The sequence below is a fragment of the Bubalus bubalis genome, chromosome 5 (assembly GCF_019923935.1).
Source record: "Bubalus bubalis isolate 160015118507 breed Murrah chromosome 5, NDDB_SH_1, whole genome shotgun sequence".
Lineage (NCBI taxonomy): Eukaryota > Metazoa > Chordata > Mammalia > Artiodactyla > Bovidae > Bubalus > Bubalus bubalis.
The window spans coordinates 34,217,194-34,236,539 of NC_059161.1; the positions used below are offsets into that span (position 1 = coordinate 34,217,194).

General features: G+C 57.6%; 2 protein-coding genes across 4 annotated transcripts; both read left to right on the top strand.

Moving 5' to 3' along the window:
- The first annotated feature begins 67 nt into the window (after nucleotides 1–67).
- On the top strand, nucleotides 68–8,794 carry TAS1R1 (taste 1 receptor member 1). The gene is made up of 6 exons (XM_025285837.2): nucleotides 68–1,068; nucleotides 2,622–2,928; nucleotides 4,651–5,412; nucleotides 5,860–6,072; nucleotides 6,385–6,505; nucleotides 7,831–8,794. Exons 1-6 carry the CDS (start codon nucleotides 878–880, stop codon nucleotides 8,760–8,762), a joined length of 2,526 nt encoding a protein of 841 aa, XP_025141622.2. The 5' UTR covers nucleotides 68–877; the 3' UTR covers nucleotides 8,763–8,794.
- Nucleotides 8,795–9,190: 396 nt separating this feature from the next.
- Nucleotides 9,191–17,448, top strand: ZBTB48 (zinc finger and BTB domain containing 48). 3 transcript variants are annotated; one of them, XM_025285834.2, is made up of 11 exons: nucleotides 9,191–9,316; nucleotides 9,908–10,604; nucleotides 11,292–11,533; nucleotides 14,351–14,465; nucleotides 15,049–15,141; nucleotides 15,472–15,558; nucleotides 15,725–15,879; nucleotides 16,272–16,408; nucleotides 16,480–16,644; nucleotides 16,908–16,996; nucleotides 17,088–17,448. In XM_025285834.2, exons 2-11 carry the CDS (start codon nucleotides 9,915–9,917, stop codon nucleotides 17,382–17,384), a joined length of 2,070 nt encoding a protein of 689 aa, XP_025141619.1. In that variant the 5' UTR covers nucleotides 9,191–9,316; nucleotides 9,908–9,914; the 3' UTR covers nucleotides 17,385–17,448. The 3 variants fall into 3 exon arrangements, with proteins under 3 accessions (XP_025141619.1, XP_025141620.1, XP_025141618.1); XM_025285835.2 differs by lacking the exon at nucleotides 9,191–9,316 and having other exon boundaries at nucleotides 9,337–10,604; XM_025285833.2 differs by lacking the exon at nucleotides 9,191–9,316 and having other exon boundaries at nucleotides 9,337–10,604; nucleotides 14,354–14,465.
- Nucleotides 17,449–19,346: the final 1,898 nt, after the last annotated feature.

Sequence of the window (19,346 nt, forward strand, 5' to 3'; positions counted from 1 at the left end):
GCGCGGGCGCCCTCTGCCGGTAGTCTTGGCGGCGCACCCTGGCCTCCGCAGGCGCAAGTGTGACTCAGGCCCGCTGAAGGTGGTGAAACCTAGGGAAAGCCTGGGCGACACCCGGCCAGGCAGTCCCAACGACAGCCCCATTTACATTATGCAAAAGCCTCACCCCAGCTGCGTGGAGAGGGAAAGTCAGATACCCCAAGTCCAGGGCCACCTCTCCGGAAATCCAGCAAGGATTTTCCCGACCCCTCCCCGCTCCGCTCCCCGCGACTGAAAAAGCTCCAGGATTGACGTTTTAAACAAAACCGGTCTATTTGCATACCCTCCGTTTGCATGCATTTGTCTTTGAGCTGAAGGGAGCGACTGTGTATAAGAAGGCGAAATGGGGACGATTTACTCAGAATTTCAATTTCAGGAGACTGAGGATTGGGGTGGGCCACAAGTATAACTCAAAGCCTTGTCTCGTTCGGTAAACTGAGGCCTAGGTAAACGGTTTCTAAAACCTGCAGCTCGCTGAGAGCAACCTTTCACTCTGTTCCTCAAGGCCCTCCCCAGAGAAGCTGACCCCCCTCAAATCCCGTTCTGAACCAGGTGATGCCACAGGCACCAGAGCAAGGACAGAACCCACAACCGTCCAGAGGAAGGGTCAGTGGGTGCCACCTGCTTTGCACCTGTGCCTTTACCCTGCCCAGTTCCTGAGGAGGACCGCAGGCCCGGAAGGCAGAGGCAAAGAGCCCTACAACTGGGCTCTAATCCCGCCCCCTTTCATAGGCATGAGACTGGGAAGCATCTGGGCAACTGCTGACCATTCTGTTTAAACGGCCCAACCTGGTCACAGGGCGTGGCGTGGCCATGCCAGGCGCAGGGCTGTCTGGCCAGCATGTCACTCTGGGGGGTGCGCCTGGTCGGCCTGCAGCTCTCCCTCTCTTGCTGTTGGGCTTTCAGCTGCCACAACACTCCGTCCTCCCCCGACTTCAGCCTCCCTGGGGATTACCTGCTTGCAGGCATGTTCCCTCTCCACAGTGCCCCTCCAGAGGCCAGAGGAAGACCCACGGTGACCTTCTGTGACAGGTGAGTGGGGGGGAGGTCAGTAGAACTGTCACGTGGGGGGAGCCTGTGCCTACGGGTCCTCTGCCAGCCTGCCTCTGCAAGACCTTGTGGGTTCTATCTCTGGAGTGACCATCTGGACTGCCTCCAATCCCTACCCAACCTACAGCCAAGCCACCACCTTTAAGGGCTGGCTAGCCTTTCCCTGGCACTTTTAACACATTCTTTTGTCCTGGCTGTTAAGAGTCCTTTGTATTATAATTCCAGATCAGTTGTTTCCTGGCTTTGTAATGTAACTAGAGAGCAAAGGTTAAGCAAGGGCGCCTTTCCCTCTTCCATCTCCTTCCCTACCCCAATCCTCCCCAGTTCACACTCCTTAGTCTCTCAGATGGCAGGTATGGTTCTCCAGGGGGAGGGAAGTGGGGACGTATAGCAGAAGATGCTTCAGTAGCCTGAATGACTTTGGTTGGTGCCTTCCTGAAGTGGACAGTCTAGGTAGAAAAAAAAAGAAGCAACTGCTTTTCTTATAAAGGGGATAGTATTAGATTCAGTCAGCTCGAGGATGTCTCATGGCTCAGTGGCCCAAAACGTAGCATACCTGACAGCCAGCCTGGGAGGAAGATTCTAGAAAGCCTGGCGTGAGAGGACTGGTCCAAAGAGCTACAGTTGGGAGCCTGGGAAGAGGAAATTTGAGGGAAGAGGAGATACGTGAAAAACCAGGTTCAGGTGACTGAACGACTGTCGCGGGCAGGAGGTACTACGCTTCCTTCCAGTGACCCAAGGACAGAAGTGGTAGGAATGATGGGGGAGCCTCCCAAGAGGCAGGGCGGCTGGGAAATGGAGCAGGTTGGCACACTGCTCGAGCAGAGCTGAGTCACGGCCCTAGTGTGCCCATGTCTGTGTTTCCCAAAGAGGCAATGAGGAACACAGGCCCCCACCACAATCACGAGTGTCCCAGTGAAAGGTACTAATTAACCGTGTATAAGCACGTACTGTGGTTAATTTCATGTGTTAACTTGGCTAGGCCCTGCGGCCCAGGTGTCTGATTAAACACCAGTCTAGATGTTGCTGTGATGTGGTTAACGTTTTAGCCGTGGTTAACATTTAAATCAATAAAGCAGATGCTCTCCATAGTGTAGTTGGGCCTCACCTAATCAGTTGAAGATCTTAAGAGAAAAGATGGAGATGCCGGGGAAAAGGTAGTCCTCTCTTTTGTTTGTGCCCCCTCTCTCTCTGTGTATATATAGCTGGCTAGCTAGATAGATAAATGTATACATACGTGTCTCATCTTGGTTGTTTCTTTGGAGAACCCTAATATAGCAGATACCTCTGCTACAGGACTTGGGAGCCTTTTGATCCTAATATGCTTATGGGGGGGGCATGGTATGTATACTTCTCCAGTTTGTCCCCTACCTCTCCCAAGGCTTGTCAGCAGAACTGTGTGTGTGGTCCAGGGCCCATGTTGAGGTCATGGTTGTAGGGGCTGCACAGATGACCTCAGAGGTTCCTTTCTACCCCTAAGCCTGGGGTTCCAGGAGACCAGAGGTTCTTAGCTCTCAGCCTGGCTTTCCCTACAGGTCCAGCAACTTCAACGGCCATGGCTACCACCTCTTCCAGGCCATGCGGTTCAGCATCGAGGAGATAAACAATTCTACCGCCCTGCTACCCAATGTCACCCTGGGGTATGAGCTGTACGATGTGTGCTCAGACTCAGCGAACATGTACGCCACGCTAAGCATACTGAACACACTGGGGAGGCGCTATGTGGAGATCCAGGGAGACCCTGCCCACTTTTCCCCTGCGATGGTGGCGGTGATCGGGCCTGATATCACCAAGCACGCTCTTACCACTGCAGCCCTGCTGAGCCCCTTCCTGGTGCCCTTGGTAAGCTGGGGCCCTAACAGTTCGCTCATCTTCCCTCCTGGCAAGTCCAGCGTGGGCTGGGGTGGGTGTGCAGGAGCTGCTGTGCCCAAGGTGGGTCTGGACTTCAGGACCTCCTGGGCAGTCACTGCTCTTGAGTCACTCATCTGGAGTTCCTTCTTCTCCAAGTGCTGCTTCTGAGATCTCCCTGCTTCTGTGCTCACCGGAAAGTCCTTTCTCCTTGGAAACCTCTGTTCATCTCTCTCCTCCTGCTGTCCCATCACCCCACAGGCTTCACATCTACCCCATCCTCCTCCTCCCGTCCGTTCCTTCAGGCTCAGGCTCAGCTGTGTGGTGTCCCTCCCCTCCTCTGCTCATCAGCCTCTCCAGGGCCTCCTCTTCTGCTGACACACTTGCCCTGTCCCCCTCCATCCTCCGGGCACTTCTCCTCAACCTGGCTGACCTCCCCTTCCAAGGAGACTTCTCTGCAGAGTTTCTGTTCCTGCTTGCTTCTCTCTTTGCATTTACTCCTCCCTCCATGGCCTTGGGCTCTGTCCTTTGAGCAGTGCTTAAAGGTGATGACTGTGGGTTGGGTAGGGGATGGAGATTGGTCAAGTGACCACCCCAAGGCAGAACCAGCAAGGTCTTGCTGAGAAGGACTGGTGGAGGGCCACTAGGTCTCCAACCCTTCTGACCATTTTGACACTTTCCCCCAGCATTTATGACCACTCCTTTTCCCTTGTGCCACTTCCTTCTTGGTTTCCTTTAGGGAATTCTGCGCCCCACTCCATCCCCCTCCCCCCACCCCCAGAGGTGACTGTCTAGGACAGACCCCTCCCCTTCTCAGGCAAGCAAAAGGCCCTGGCTGAATTCCCATCTCCACCTTCCATCTCCACTCCTGAGAACCAGCTTTGTCTCCAGAGCCTCACCCAGTGCTTCCACTTAATGGAGCCACCAGGGCCCCAGATGAACTTACCTACCCCATAACAAAAGCCTCTTGTCTTCCTACATCCCCTCCCCAGCCTGTCTGGCAGAGTAACTGTCTCCAAGGAAGCCAGTGCCCGCTGCATTCCCTTCCCTGCTTCCATGTCTAGCCCATCACCACGGCCTCTGCCATGGGGCCCCCTAACCACTGCCAGCTCCATCCCTTCCCTATAGCCACTGCCCCAGCTTTAACTGACTGCAATTCTCTCCCATCTAGATGATTCCATCAGTTCCTTGGGGTTCTGACTCTGGCCTTGAGCCTTTTTAAACAGGTTCTTCATTGATCAGAGATATACTCCTACAAGTTTGATGTCACTTCTCTGCCTAAACCCTGAGGGGCTCCCTGTGGCCTTGGGATAAAGCCCTAGCACCTCAGCTAGGCCCAGTAGGGGCTAAGGCTTCCTACCCTGACGGAATACACAGGCTCATGCTCTCCTTCCTGGATCTGCCCTCCAGCTTTCCAGCCAAGTGGAAGTCCCTGGAGGGCCCCACACATATACCGTTTCACTCCCTGCCTGCAGGTTGCGTTCACTTTGTCCACAGGCCAGAGTCTCCTTCCTCTCCCAGAATTCTCTCTGGGGACCTGCCCCCTTATCCATGGGTAACTTAGCAGTGCTCTGCTTGAAACCCCAGGCCAGGACCTCATCTCCATCCCTCTTCTCCCTCTCCTCCCACTCCCATGTCCCTGCACGAAGAACAGGGCTGGCCCTAGGGGGCCCTCAGTCGGGGCTGATGCCACTGAACTTGAACTGAACTCCACAGGTCAGCTACGGAGCCAGCAGCATGGTGCTCAACTCGAGGCGGCTCTATCCCTCTTTTCTGCGCACCATCTCCAGTGATAAGCACCAGGTGGACATCTTGGTGCTGCTGCTGCAGAGGTTCGGGTGGGTCTGGATCTCCATCGTGGGTGGCGAAGGTGACTACGGGGAGGTAGGGATACAGGAGCTGGAGTACCAGGTCACCCGGCAGGGCATCTGTATTGCCTTCAGGGACATTGTGCCTTTTTCCGCCCAACCGGGCGACGAGCGGATGCAGACCATGATACGCTGCCTGGTCCAAGCCAGGACCACCGTTGTAGTGGTTTACTCCGGCAGACAGTTGGCCAGGGTGTTCTTTGAATCCGTGGTGCTGGCCAAACTGACTGCCAAGGTGTGGATTGCCACAGAAGACTGGGCCATCTCTAGTCACATCAACAGTGTGCCTGGGATCCAGGGCATCGGCACAGTGCTGGGCGTGGCCATCCCGCACAGGCATATCCCTGGCCTGAAGAAGTTTGAAGAGGCCTATGTCGAAGCCGACAAAGGAGTTCTCAGGCCTTGCCCCCAGGGCTCCTGGTGCAGCAGCAACCAGCTGTGCACAGAATGCTGGGCTTTCACGGCACAGGTGATGCCCACGCTAGCAGAGTTCTCCATGAGCTCTGCCTACAACGCATACCAGGCTGTCTACGCTGTGGCCCATGGCCTCCACCAGCTCCTGGGCTGCTCCTCTGGAGCCTGTTCGAGGAGCCAGGTCTATCCCTGGCAGGTAAGGCACTTACCAGCCACTGGCACCCACTGTCTGCCTTCCTAGGGCAGGCAGTGTGGTTACTCTTCAGCTACCTTAAATGTTGGGGGTGGGGGGCAAAGGGTGACCACTAGAGGCTGATCCCTTCTCTGAGGCTCGTCTTGGTCTTCTCTGAGCTGTGGCTCCACCCACCCACCAGGCCTGGGATCCAGGGCTTGAAAGCTCTGGAAAGGGCTGCCTTCTTAGAGACTTCTCTCACTCAGGAGGCTGGTTAGGAGGGTCAAGGGGCCTCCTAGGAGGGGAGGTGGGCTGAGGAAGGGACCAGAACTTCCAGGCAGGCTGAAATGCCCCAGGTAGAAGCTCAGCAAGGCCCTATGCACTTGCTTCCTGGGCCATCTGGGTCTGGAAGGACGCAGGAGGAGCAGCCGGTGTCATTGGCACCAGCTTCGTTATCCCCGTTTGTTTCAGCTTCTGGAGGAGATCCGCAAGGTGAAGTTCCTTTTACACAAAGACGCTGTGACATTTAATGACGATGGCAATACCCTCAGCAACTATGACATAATTGCCTGGGACTGGAGCGGCCCCAACTGGACCTTCAGGGTCATTGGCTCTTCCTCTCCATTTTCAGTGTCGCTGGACATAAATACGACCAAAATCCGGTGGCATGGAAACGACAACCAGGTAACAGGGACGTGGTCACTCACCAAGTGACTGCCTGATGGGCAGCCTGGGGGCAGTGCTGACAGCTCACACAGAACATGAGGTTGGATCCCAGGTACCAGGCTGCTCTGGCTCTCCCCAGCCCTGCCAGGGAAGCTCCCAGGGCTCAGAAAGGCAGATGCCCAGTTGCTGCTGGTTCACATGACCAAGCCCTCTGCTCTGGGAGTGAGCTGTGAGGGCAGATGTCCAGAGACCCCGTTTTCCATCCCATGTGTGAGGGTCCCTTGACATGAGCATCTCCACGTGGCTGCAGAACACCATGGCTTCTTGCAGGTGCCTAAGTCTGTGTGTTCCAGGGACTGTCCTGAAGGCCACCAGAGAGTGATCACAGGTTTCCACCATTGCTGCTTTGAGTGTGTGCCCTGTGAGGCCGGGACCTTCCTCAATAAGAGTGGTGAGTGACCAGTGATGAGTGGGTGAACCACCAGCATTCCTAGGGTCTGTAGAACAAATGGAAGCGCCTCCCTTGGGCCACACGTGTGCAGAGCCAGGGTCCTGGTCACTTTCCTGCCAGTTAGGGACAGTTTGGAGGACACCTTCCACCAGACATAAGTTCTCATCAAGCAGAAAGAAACAAGCAGTTGAAGGCCTCATATCTAGCTGTGTTCTTTTTAAGAGAGCTCCAAACCAGCACCTAGAGAGACAATTTTATCCTAAACTCAGCTTCTTTATCCAAACAGATGTGAGTTTCATTCCCTTTGTACCCTCCCATATTGTCCTTTTTTTTTCTTTTTTCTTCCCATTTTATCTGTATGAAATCCCATCTATTGACCATACCAGTGACACCCACTGCCTTGAACAGCTTGGCTTGAATGCAGACACTAGCATGTCTGTGGCAGGACAAAAAGTTCTTCCATCCTGCGATGCAAGGTCAAGGGCAGAGGGCAGACAGAGGTAGCTAAGGGGCTCAGCCCAGAGCTGGACTCCAGGGGCCACATGCCTTCTTTTTACCATCTTGGTGGGAGTGGGAATGCATCTCTTCCATACTGAGGGAATCAACTCAACTCAGAGAAACCACAGAGTGCAGCTCAAGAATGTGGATTTGGCTAGGGAGAGAGCCCTGGGAGAGATGAAAATGCCCTTCCTTTGGGGCTGGCTGCTTGCCCTGGATCACAGCCTCAGGGTGGTGCGGGCGGAGCTATAGGGTAAGGCCCTCTCTATGACCTCTTGGCTTGCCAACTCCTTCTGGGATCAGGAGTCACAGAACTGACCCAAATGTCTCCATGATCTGTAGTTCACACAGGCATATTAAGGAAACACATGGCCTGGGGGCTCTCACTCAGGGCTACCCTCATCTTGCTGGGCCTGGCAGAGCCCAGCTCCTGTGCTACAGCCCCACCAGCACCTTGCAGGGTTGTTGTTGTGCAGTCACTAAGTCGTGTCTGACTCTTCGTGACCCTGTGGACTGTAGCACGCCAAGCTTCCCTGTCCTTGCCTTCCTCTGTCTTTCGGAGTTGGTCAAACTCATGGATTCGAGGAGCCTGGCAGGCTGCAGTCCAAGAGGTTGCAACAGCTGCACGCGACTTAGCAACTAATCCACCACCACCATGTCCATTGAATCGATGATGCCATCCAATATCTCACCTTCTGTTGCCCCCTTTTCCTCCTGACCTCAATCCTTCCCAGCATCAGGGGCTTTTCCAATACAAGGGTTGTACAGCCTCCCTTTCCTGCTGTCCTCACCTGGCTCTCAGGAACCCTCTCCACCTTCTCTTCCAGACCCCTATAGATGCCGGCCTTGTGGGAAAGAAGAGTGGGCACCTGAGAGAAGCCAGACTTGTTTCCCACGCACTGTGGTGTTTTTGACGTGGCACGAGCCAGTCTCTTTGGTACTGCTGGCAGCTAATACGCTGCTGCTGCTGCTGGTGGCTGGGACTGCTGGCCTGTTTGCCTGGCACCTAGACACCCCCGTGGTGAGGTCAGCTGGAGGCCGACTATGCTTCTTCATGCTGGGCTCCTTGGCAGGGGGGACTTGGGGCCTCTATGGCTTCTTTGGGGAGCCCACACTGCCCACGTGCTTACTGCGCCAAGGCCTCTTTTCCCTTGGTTTTGCCATCTTCCTGTCCTGCCTGACGGTCCGCTCCTTCCAACTTGTCTTCATTTTCAAGTTTTCTGCCAGGTTACCCACCTTCTTCCGTGCATGGGTCCAAAACCGTGGTGCTGGCCTGTTTGTGATGATCAGCTCAACAATCCAGCTGCTTATCTGCCTAATTTGGCTTGCAGTGTGGACCCCACTGCCCACCAGGGAATACAAGCACTTTCCTCAACTGGTGGTGCTTGGCTGCACAGAGGCTAACTCACTGGGCTTCATGCTGGCTGTTACCTACAATGGCCTCCTCTCGGTCAGCGCCTTTGCCTGCAGCTACCTGGGCAAGGACCTGCCAGAGAACTACAATGAGGCCAAATGTGTCACCTTCAGCTTGCTCCTCAACTTTGTGTCCTGGATCGCCTTCTTCACCATGACCATTATCTATCAGGGCAAGTATCTGCCCGCGGTCAACGCGCTGGCCATGCTGAGCAGCTTGAGTGGAGGCTTCAGCGGTTATTTCCTCCCCAAGTGCTACGTGATTCTGTGCCGCCCGGACCTCAACAGCACCGAGCACTTCCAGGCCTCCATCCAGGACTACACCAGGCGCTGTGGTTCCACCTGACCACTGGATCGGGCGTGGTCAAGCCTGGCGGGGCGGACTCAGGGGCGAAGGTGGAACGGGGGCGTCCAGGACCTGGGTGTCCGGGAGGCTCCTCAGCCTTGGCGTGCGAAGTGTAAGCCCACGGGAGGGCTCAGTCCGGGCTGCGCCGGCTGCCAATAAAAAGATGAAATGTGTGTCTTCGTTGCGCTTCCTCTCTAGGGCGACGGTAGAGCGCTGCCTCTTCAAGTCTCAGGGCGCTAAGCGGCCCGGCTAACCGCAGGCGATACCTCGGGACTCCCAGCAGGGCAGAGACCGAAAGGCCGGCTTGGCGTTGCTAGGCAACCCAGGGAGGCGGGCCCAATGCCTGGGGGCGGGGGGAACTGGATTGGTCCCGCCTCTCTCTCCATCCCATTGGCTGCTATCTATGTGGTACCGCCTCCAGGGGCCGGATTCGGAGGTAAAGGCCTGCGCCCCCGAGGCGTCCCGCCCAGGCCGGCGCGCCCTGACGTCACGTCCGGCGGCGGCGACGGCGGCGTCTCTGCACTTTCGCCGGGCACGTACGGCCGGGGCAGTTGGTCAGTGGGGTTGTGGGGGCTATCTGGCTCGGGGCTGGAGGGGTAGGCGTAGGGAGCATGGGCCAGGGTGAGGAGGTCGAGGGGCAAGGGACGAGGGAGGGGGCGCTGTGGGCCGCCGTGACTGCTGATGGAGCGTGACCGCAGCCGCCTTCCGCCCGACTGCTCGAGACGTGTGGGCGCGGCGTGGGTTCCTCTCACCTGTCTGCAGCCGCTGTCCTCCCCCGCCTCCGGTCCTCTCGCTGTGCCAGGCTGATAAGTTCGCGCTGATTCAGCGCCTCTTTTCCCAAACTTTTGATTTCCTCCCACCAGCACCCTTTCCCGACTGTGTCCCTACCTAGTCCTCCCGCACCCGTCACCCACACTCTCTGCCCACCCCCGATATGGCCTGTTTGCTTGGACCCCGCCCCCAGGGAGGCTCTCAGTCTCTTCCCGCCTCAGCTTGCACCTTCTAACCTTGAACTAAGTCCTGGTTGTAATAAACGTGAATGAATAGAGTCTGTCTCCCTCTACCCTGGTCTCAGCTCCAGGGGCTTTCTCTTGCTGTCTCTGGGTTGGACTGGTCAGTGTCACTGCCGTGTTTCTTCCCTTCAGAGGGACCATGGACGGCTCCTTCGTCCAGCACAGCGTGAGGGTTCTGCAGGAACTCAACAAGCAGCGGGAGAGGGGCCAGTACTGCGATGCCACCCTGGATGTGGGGGGCCTGGTGTTCAAGGCACACTGGAGTGTTCTTGCCTGCTGCAGCCACTTCTTCCAGAGCCTCTACGGGGATGGCTCAGGGGGCAGTGTTGTCCTCCCTGCGGGCTTTGCCGAGATCTTTGGCCTCCTGCTGGATTTTTTCTACACCGGCCACCTCGCCCTCACCTCTGGGAACCGGGATCAGGTGCTCCTGGCAGCCAGGGAGTTGCGAGTGCCAGAGGTTGTGGAGTTGTGCCAGAGCTTCAAGCCCAAAGCCTCGGTGGGACAGCCACCAAGTGGCCAGAGTGGGCTTGGGAAATCTGCCCCCTGGGATGTGAACAGCCACCTCAAGGAGTCTGCGGGTGTGGAGAAGGAGGAAGTTTCAAGGACTCTGGGTCAAATCCCTGGGGATCCGGAGCTCAGCGGTAGTCTCAGCCCCCAGAGGCCCCGGCTTGGCCTCCCTGCTCAGAGTGAGAGCCCGTCCTTTCTCCGTGGGAAACTCAAGCAGGCCCTGAAGCTCTGTCCCCCTGGGGACAAGGAGCCTGAGGATTGCAAAGTGCCCCCAAGGCCCTTCGAAGATGAAGGTGTCCAGCTGCAGGGCGGGACTAATGAGGTACTGTGCTCAGGGTGTTGGAGAAGGGGAGATGGGGAGAAGGGACTGATACTTTTCAGGGGTAATCTGGACCCAAAGGTACAGTCTGTTTTGTGGGTTTAGAACAGGCTTTTTCCAAATATAGGGCTTCCCAGGTGGCGCAGTGGTAAAGAATCTGCCTGTCAAGGCAGGAGATGCAGGTTCAATCCCTAGATCAGAAAGATCCCCTGGAGAAGGAAATGGCAACCCACTCCAGTATTCTTGCCTGGGAAATCCCATGAACAGAGGAGCCTGACAAGGTACAGTCAATGGGGTTCCAGAGTCGGACGTGATATCTCCAAATGCAGGAAGCCAGCTCCATCCCACAGCCTCAGGCTGACCTTCCTGCCAGTTGTGTCTGTGGTTGGCAGCTTCTTGGGGCCGACGTGGGTGGCATTAGGTGTTTCCCCAGGGAAGTGAAATCCAGGTGGACCTCCAGTTACCCACATACAGAGCTCCTGCTCTCAAACCTGGGATTGGGATGTTGCTGCTGCCCTGGGACCTTGAAGGGAACAGGCACTGATGAAGGAACGGACGCGTCCGGGGACAGGCCTGGGTTGGGACTTGGGATGAAACCAGATGGAGCTGGCCACCCTGTAGACCCATCCCCAGAACCACTGCTGATTCAGTTTGGTGACCTCGCCCCTCCTGCTGCCTCTTCTGCTCTAGTGGGAGGTGGTGGTTCAAGTTGAGGACGACGGGGATGGCGATTATGATTCTGAAACTGAGACTGTGCCAACCAAGAGGAAAGCAAACGTAATCAGAAAGCCCTGTGCTGCTGAGCCGGCCCGGAGCGTAGGTTCCCTGGCAGCCGAGCCTGCTGAGAACAGAAAAGGTACAGCGGTGCCAGTTGAATGCCCCACATGTCATAAAAAGTTCCTCAGCAAATATTACCTAAAAGTCCACAACAGGTAAACGTTCTGTTTTTCTATTTTCTTTTCCCATCTGCTGTTCCTGTGTTGGGGGAGGGGGCCTGCGCTCCCCACTTGCGGCCCACGTAGGGGGGCTGGGGTGCCATCTCAGACCCACACGGTGCCTGGCATTGGTATCCTCTGACCACTGGGGAGTGAGACTCTGACATTGGATGGCTTCCTTCTTCCTCCCCCCTCCTGTGAGCTCTCTGCTGGGAGCGGGTTTGGGGACACCCAGGTGGCATTAGTGGTAAAGAACCCGCCTGCCAATGTAGGAGACATAAAAGACGGAAGATTGCCTGGAGAAGGGCATGGCAGCCCACTCCAGTATTAGTGCCTGGAGAATCCCATGGACAGAGGAACCTGGCTGGCCACAGTCCATGGGGTCGCAAAGAGTCTAGCAGGACTGAAGCGGCCTGAAGCAGCTGTTACATCAGGCTCCACCCGCTGTGGACCTTGACCTCCACAGGCTTCTCCCAAGGAGGTGAGAGCAGCCTGAGGGCCCATGCTGTGGCTGAGGCCTGACTGCAGGTGTTACTGAAGCCTGGCAGCGTGGGCCTGGGGCCAAGATGTTCATCTGTAGGGTGGGTGCCACCTGCGTTTCTGCAGACAGGTTAAGTCTCAGGTGTCAGCGGAGCACTAGGGACCCTTTTTTCGCTGCTGTGTCCAGTAAGGTGTTGACTTAAAAAATAATCACAACCTAAAAGTTGAGAGTTATGTTTTATTCAGTGGGAATTTTTAGGACTTCAAGCCCAGGAGGCAGCAGCATCTCAAGTAACCCTGAGAGAACTGCTCTGAGGAAGCGAAGGGAGGAGCCAGGTTATATAGAAATTTTTGCAACCAAGGGTATATAGTCTGAACATCAAAAGATTATTGTTAAAGAAAATCAGATATCCCAAGTTAAGAAATTTTGCATTTTTCTGTGTATGGGAAGATGTAAGCTTCTGGGCTCACTGAACTCCTTGGATATGCACCTCAGCTATCTGGGACAAGTATCCTGTGTTTTTCCGCATCTTGAGTGTCCTTGGGGCTCACCTCAGAAAGTGGCTGCATTTTGGTGGCCGCAGATAGCAGGTATTCTTCTCCTGAGTTCCCTTAGGGCTCACTGGCTCTCCTTGGAGGGCTACAATGACTGGTGCCTGTGACATCCTTGTTTACTGATCTGGCAGGAGATACTCCATTTCTCAAAGGTAATCAGATTCCACAGGAAGCTATTTTAACTTAAAAGTAATTAAAATTAAATAAGTTTAGTTCCTAAGTCATGCTAGCTTCATTTCAAGTGCTCAGTAGCTGCTTGCAGCCCTCGCTGCTGAACGAAGGCTGCAGCATGGACGTGGAGTATTGGAGTATTTCCATCATCCCGTGCGTCCTTGTGGAAGGCACTGCTCCCGAGGCCTTGCTCTTCCTAGGGCCTGCAGGGAGGGCAGCTAGGTGATGCGCCTTCCCCCTGCCCCTCTTCAGCCCCAGACAGTACTTGGTGCAATGTCTTGCCAAGCCAGGCGGGGCCATACACGTTTTCTCACTACGACACTCTCAGAGGCCCCTGGTGACTGAATGGAGTTGGAACTGAGGACAGAGGCCTCTTGCTCTCCCTGCTTTGGGGGCAGCTGCTGCCAGTGGAGCCTTTGGGCCAGTCACCCTGGGGTGACCTGTGTCTGCCTGCACACTCCCTAGTGTGAAACTTGGGTGCAGGTACCAGCCCTGTCCTTCTCTTATGCTGCAGGCCACTAGACTGACCTAAGAACTAGGAGGGGGTGCCAGCTGAGGTGCTAACTGAGGCCTTGTGGGTGGGGGACAGTCAGTGTATCAGCAGGGATGAGAGAAGAGTGCCTGTGGCAGGCTGTCAGTGTTCTTCCCACACCATTCTGGGCTCTGAGGTCAGGGTTCACTTAGTTCATTCAGTGAGTTGTCTGCCAGGTGGCTGGGCGCTTCAGATACCTTCATGAAGAGAACAAAGGGGCCTTGTGGAGCTTGCCTTCCAGCAGGGCAGTGACACCCTGAACGACCAGATAAGAGACTGCAGTGTGCTGAAGGGCTAGAAGTGCCATGGGAAAAAAGAAAAGGATAGGAGGGCTGGGGAAGGGGACCTGGGGAGTTCAGGGTCGGGTCAGGTTGCAATTGTAGACAGGAGACTACCCAGCAGGTTCAGAAGAAGTGAGGAAGCTTGCAGATGGCTGGGGAGCAGCTCTGGGCTGGAGGGGAGCTGGAACAGAGGCTCGGGTTGGAGGGAGGCAGCAAGGTAAGGGGCAGCAACGGGCCTTTCTCGGGGCCAGATGCCAAGTGTTAGAGGGTTGAGTAAGGTTATGAGATCTGGTTATCCTCGAGGGTCCATCCGACTCCTAAAGTGAAAACTTGCTGGGAGGCCTGTGTGGAGCACAGGACCAGGTAGGAGGCCCAGGCAGTGGCCTGGGGATGGCGCGGCCGCACTGGGTGGTAGCCCGGAGGCCAGGCGAGGTGGTCAGATTTTGGCCATGGTTTTGAAGGCCAAGCTCACAGAAGCCCCAGGCAGCCTGAGAGGTTTCTCCAGGGAGTCGGGGCCCAGAGCTTATTTCTGCCTTTGGCGAGACACTGCAGCTGAACCTCCCAGCGGCCTGTGGTTCTGGGGTGTCCCCTACAGTGGGAAGCTGTCCCCTCCCTTGCAGAGTCTCCCGGAGGGAGGAGGGTTTCTGGACGCACCCCACAGCTTCACCAGCCACGTGGAGAGCCTCAGGCGTCAGCGCGGGCAGCTCAGCACTGTCAGCAGAGGTGCCAGAGCGGGCCCTCTGCGAGGAAGGGCGGCGAGTCTACTCAGTCTCCACACCCCTTGGCTTCTCCCAGCAGGAAACACACTGGGGAGAAACCCTTTGAGTGTCCCAAATGTGGGAAGTGTTACTTCCGGAAGGAGAACCTCCTGGAGCATGAAGCCCGGAACTGTATGAACCGCTCAGAACAGGTACCTGAGGGCCAGCCAGGGTCCTGCTGGGCAGGCGCATGCTGGCTTCTGTCTCTCTTCCACCTGGGAGGGGCCCCCAGGGGACTGGCCTGACAGGACTGTAGACTCGAGAGCCACAGGGTCCTTGGATGTCATCGGGTCCCCTCCCTGGTATGACAGTGGGGACACAGGCCCCAAGGGCAGAAGGGACAAGCCCAGGAGGGACACTGCAGGAGGTTATCTTGGGTTTGCCTGCCTGGGTTCCTGGCTTTGGAGAAGGGGGGTAACTGCTGAGAAAGGCCACCTGGCCACCTCCCCTACCCCCCCGGTGGCCTAAACCCCACTTCCTAGAGGCTGGTCACCACTCAGGGTGGGGGTCACAGGTGAGGCCATTCGGCCTTTGTCCCTGGTCTGACTCCCAGCCTGGCGTGGTGGGCTTGCAGCACTCCGCGATGTCACAGTCAGGGCAAGCAGGTTATGTGTTGCCCTCTCCCACCCTAGCGCCCCCACCCCCTTGGGCAGACTCTTGCCAGCTGTGAGTGGAAGCCCGGGCAGAGGCCCTCCCCCCACTGATGCCAGCCCCGCTTGCCCCTCATGCTGCCAGGTCTTCACGTGCTCTGTGTGCCAGGAGACGTTCCGCCGGAGGATGGAGCTGCGGGTGCACATGGTGTCCCACACGGGGGAGATGCCCTACAAGGTCAGGCTCGGCCTGTCCCTGAGGCTGGAGGCCGAGGGGCGGCCCCAGGATCTCCACCCCACCCGCCTCGCCCAGCCCTTCACGTGGGATGGTATCCGGGCCTCCCCTCCCTACCCGCCCAGTGCTCCTGTGTCTTTGGGCGGGATTCTGGGATTCCGTCACTGGAGGACAACCTCAGCCTCCGCCTGGGTGTGACCGTCACACCTGGTTGAGGAGCCTCCGAGCATCTCAGGCTGGGCCCTGCCTTCGGTTCCTGCCCCAATAGCCCTGGAGTGACCCGGCTTCCAGTGGTGTTGGCGGCTTCAGAGGTGACCGTGACCTGTCTTGCAGTGCTCCTCCTGCTCCCAGCAGTTCATGCAGAAGAAGGACCTGCAGAGCCACATGATCAAGCTGCACGGAGCCCCCAAGCCCCATGCGGTAAGCGCCAGGCCATGCCAAGGGTGGAGGCCGGGCCCGCTGCGATGCTGGGAGCCAGCCCAGGGAGGCAGTGTGGCTGGTCTAGAGCGGGCAGACTGTGCGGTTTCCCAGGGCAGGGACTCCAGGGCTGCTCCTCACTCTGGCCCTGCCTGCCTCTGTCCCTTAGTGTCCCACCTGTGCCAAGTGCTTCCTGTCCCGGACGGAGCTGCAGCTGCACGAGGCGTTCAAGCACCGTGGGGAGAAGCTGTTTGTGTGCGAGGAGTGCGGGCACCGGGCATCGAGCCGGAATGGCTTGCAGATGCACATCAAGGCCAAGCACAGGTGGGACCATCCTCCCTGGACTGTCCTTCCCAGGCCCGGCCCTGCTGCTACTCACAGGGGCCAGAGTGCCCCAACCTGTGTCCAAAGCCTGCAGCCTTTCTGGAGGGGAGGACCTGAGGGATGAGGCAGCTTGCCAAGCAGGGAGGCTGTGGGCGGGGATTCAGGCAGGACGAGGCTCTGGGCCTCCCTGGGCAGAGTCCTGGTGTCCCGTGGCTCCCGGGATGGAGCTCATGCCCTCTTTTCCCCAGGCAGCCAGAATCTGTTCTCACAGCTCAGGCAGGCTGGCCTCAGCCTGGCCTGTTTCCTTGGCTCTGGGATCAGGCGTGTTCCCAGCTGCAGGGGCACTAAGGGGACTGCTTCTTTTGGTGACGCCTGTGTCCCCGCCTGGACAGGAATGAGCGGCCATACGTCTGTGAGTTCTGCAGCCACGCCTTCACCCAGAAGGCCAATCTCAACATGCACCTGCGCACGCACACGGGCGAGAAGCCCTTCCAGTGCCACCTCTGTGGCAAGACCTTCCGCACCCAAGGTGAGGCAGGCCAGCCCCTCCCTGGCCCAGGGCTGAGGCCCGGCGGCTGAGCCCCCTCCTTGTCCCCACAGCCAGCCTGGACAAGCACAACCGCACCCACACCGGCGAGAGGCCCTTCAGCTGTGAGTTCTGCGAGCAGCGCTTCACGGAGAAGGGGCCCCTGCTGAGGCACGTGGCCAGCCGCCACCAGGAGGGCCGGCCCCACTTCTGCCAGATCTGCGGGAAGACCTTCAAAGGTACCTGGGCCTGTGGAAGGCCACTGCCCTGCCCTACCCTGGGCGGAGGGAGGGCCAGGCCCGTTCCCCTTTCCCCGGGAGAGGCTGGGCGCAGCAGTGGCTGTCACACGCTCCTTGGCAGCAGAACCCTCTTGCCAGCAGGGAGTGAGTGGAGGCTCCTGAGGGCCCCAGGCAGTAGAGACTTCAGGGTGCCACCCGAGAACCTGGCAGGGCCGAACCTGCCCACTTCCTGCCTCCCCTAACCCGGCCCTTCCCTCCTGCAGCCGTGGAGCAGCTGCGCGTGCACGTGAGGAGACACAAGGGGGTCAGGAAGTTTGAGTGCACTGAATGCGGCTACAAGTTCACCCGGCAGGTAGGCCTGGGGCTGGCTTGCCTCCTCCCGCCCCTTCGGGCCCCTGAACCCTCCTCCCTCTGCGCCCAGCCTGAGTCCCCCTAACCCCTAGGCCCACCTGCGGAGGCACATGGAGATCCATGACCGGGTGGAGAACTACAACCCCAGGCAGCGCAAGCTCCGGAACTTGGTCATTGAGGACGAGAAGATGGTGGTGGTGGCACTCCAGCCGCCCCCCGACTTGGAGGTGGGCTCAGCCGAGGTCATCGTGGAGTCACTGGCCCATGGTGGCCTGGCCTCCCAGCTCCCTGGCCAGAGACTGTGTGCGGAGGAAAGCTTCGCGGGTGCGGGCGTCATGGAGCCCTCGCTCATCATCACGGCCGCCATCCCCGAAGACTGTGACACATAGCCCCCGACCCGTGCACGGTCCCCTTGGCCCCAGCCCCCAATAAACCACAGGGCTTTGGACTTGACCATTCCAGCCCATCCAGTGGTCTGTTCCCATGGAACCTGGGCTCCGGGAGGAGCTGCTTTCCCGCCATGTCCTCTAAAAGAAATGGGGCACTGCCTGATCTGTGCACCCGATCTTGGCCAGCAGCTTCCCCAGGTTGTTGGGAGACCTCAAGGGTGAAACATGGGTTGTTAGCTTTGGGGGCCACGCCTCTGGCTCGGGGCACTTTAATTTTTCTCCCGTCTGGGTTTTAGAACTGCACCAGATGGAGCAGTAGTGTTCCTATCGCATAGCTTCAGCGATGCCAGCTAGTGAGGGCAGAATTCATCACTCAGCCTCTGGAGTCAAAACAGGGTGGCTGGGGTCCTGATGATGGTGGCTGGCCAAGACAGGGGCCCAGTGAGCGTGCAGCTGAGTGGATCTGGGGCTGGAGGACAGGCTTGCGGCTAAGCATACTCTGGATCCTAGCTGGTGGAGAGACTATGGGCAGGAGCTTTCCCTGGGGAGAACCTTGTCCAGGAGGCTGGCTTGAGGCACAGGCAAGGCCAGGCCTAGAAGGCCAGAGGCCCGGGTAGCACCCAGGTTCTGCAGCCGTGGGAAGAAGCGCGTGGGCTCAGGAGGCCAGTTGCCTGCACCTATTCCTCCCCAGCTCCTTCATGATGTCTGTGACCTGGGGCAAGTGACTAAGCGCTTCATTTCCTTATTTTTAATGGAATTAGTGATAGTGCATGCTTCGTGAAGTGAAGTCGCTCAGTCGTGTCCAACTCTTTGCTTCACAGAGAAGGATTAAATGACGGAGCCTGCTGTTACAGTCCCAGGACTGGATAACAGACCACCCAGAACTGCCCACGGGCTGGGGGGCAGGTCTGCTCTCAAGATGGCTCACTTGTGTGTGCCTGAGAAGGTGGCCCTGGCTGTGGGCCGGGTGCCCCTCCAGGGGTTGCCTGGGCTCCACCAGAGCATGGTAGCTGAGTGCCGAGAGCACACGTCCCAACAGGCCAAAGCTGCCTCTCTGTGATCCAGCCCTGCAAGTCCACAGTGTCACCCCGCCACATCGCGTCAGTCCAGGCAGTCACCACTCATCATTCCTCAGGTTCAAGGCTAGGGAACGTGGACCCCACCACTCACTGGGGGTGTTGGAACCTGCACATGTTCACAGCTGCCTCACCCGGAGTGTGCCCTTCTGCTCACTGCTTAGCTTAGCAGTGTGCGCACAGTCAGCGGCAGTGACAATCATGACCCACCACTCACCTCCTCACTGGAGGATTCCCGAGGCACCTGCCCCATCCTGTGCTGAACACCTCGGATTTGAGGAAGGAAACTCCATTTTAGAACCAGAACCCATCCAGCAGTCTTTCCTGTTACTCCTTGACCACCAGGTAAAGAGGTAAAGATAAGATTCAAGTGCAGTGACTGCCAGCCAGATCATGAGCCACTGGAGATGGCCTCAAGATTCCCCCTTGCTGGCTGGGCATTGACTGCTTCCTTGGGTTCAGTGGGCTCTGCAGACATGAGGAATGTTCCAAGCTTCTCAGCCTCTTCTAGGGGGATCTTGTATTTTAAGGGCCCGCGGTTTACCTGCTGCAGAGATGGGGATCTCACCACCATTTGGGACCCTGCTTTCAGGAAGGGGGCACAAGGCAGTGGGCAGAGTGCCCTGAAGTGGAGTCAGGAGGCTGAAACAGCTCTTGGCCTCCACCACCCGCCTTTCTCCCACGTCCAGGGCTCAGCCTCCTCTTTCCACTACTTCCTGCCTTGTAATGACAGAGACGAGAAAGGGCTTGAAAGGCTATGCCCCCAAAACTACCAGCACAAGTCCTGGGCGCTTCAACCTCGACCCCCTTGCCTGTGGGTACAGGGGCAGCTGCATTAATGAGTATTAAATGTGCTCCTCAAGTGCTCCTTTGTTCCCTTGCCCCA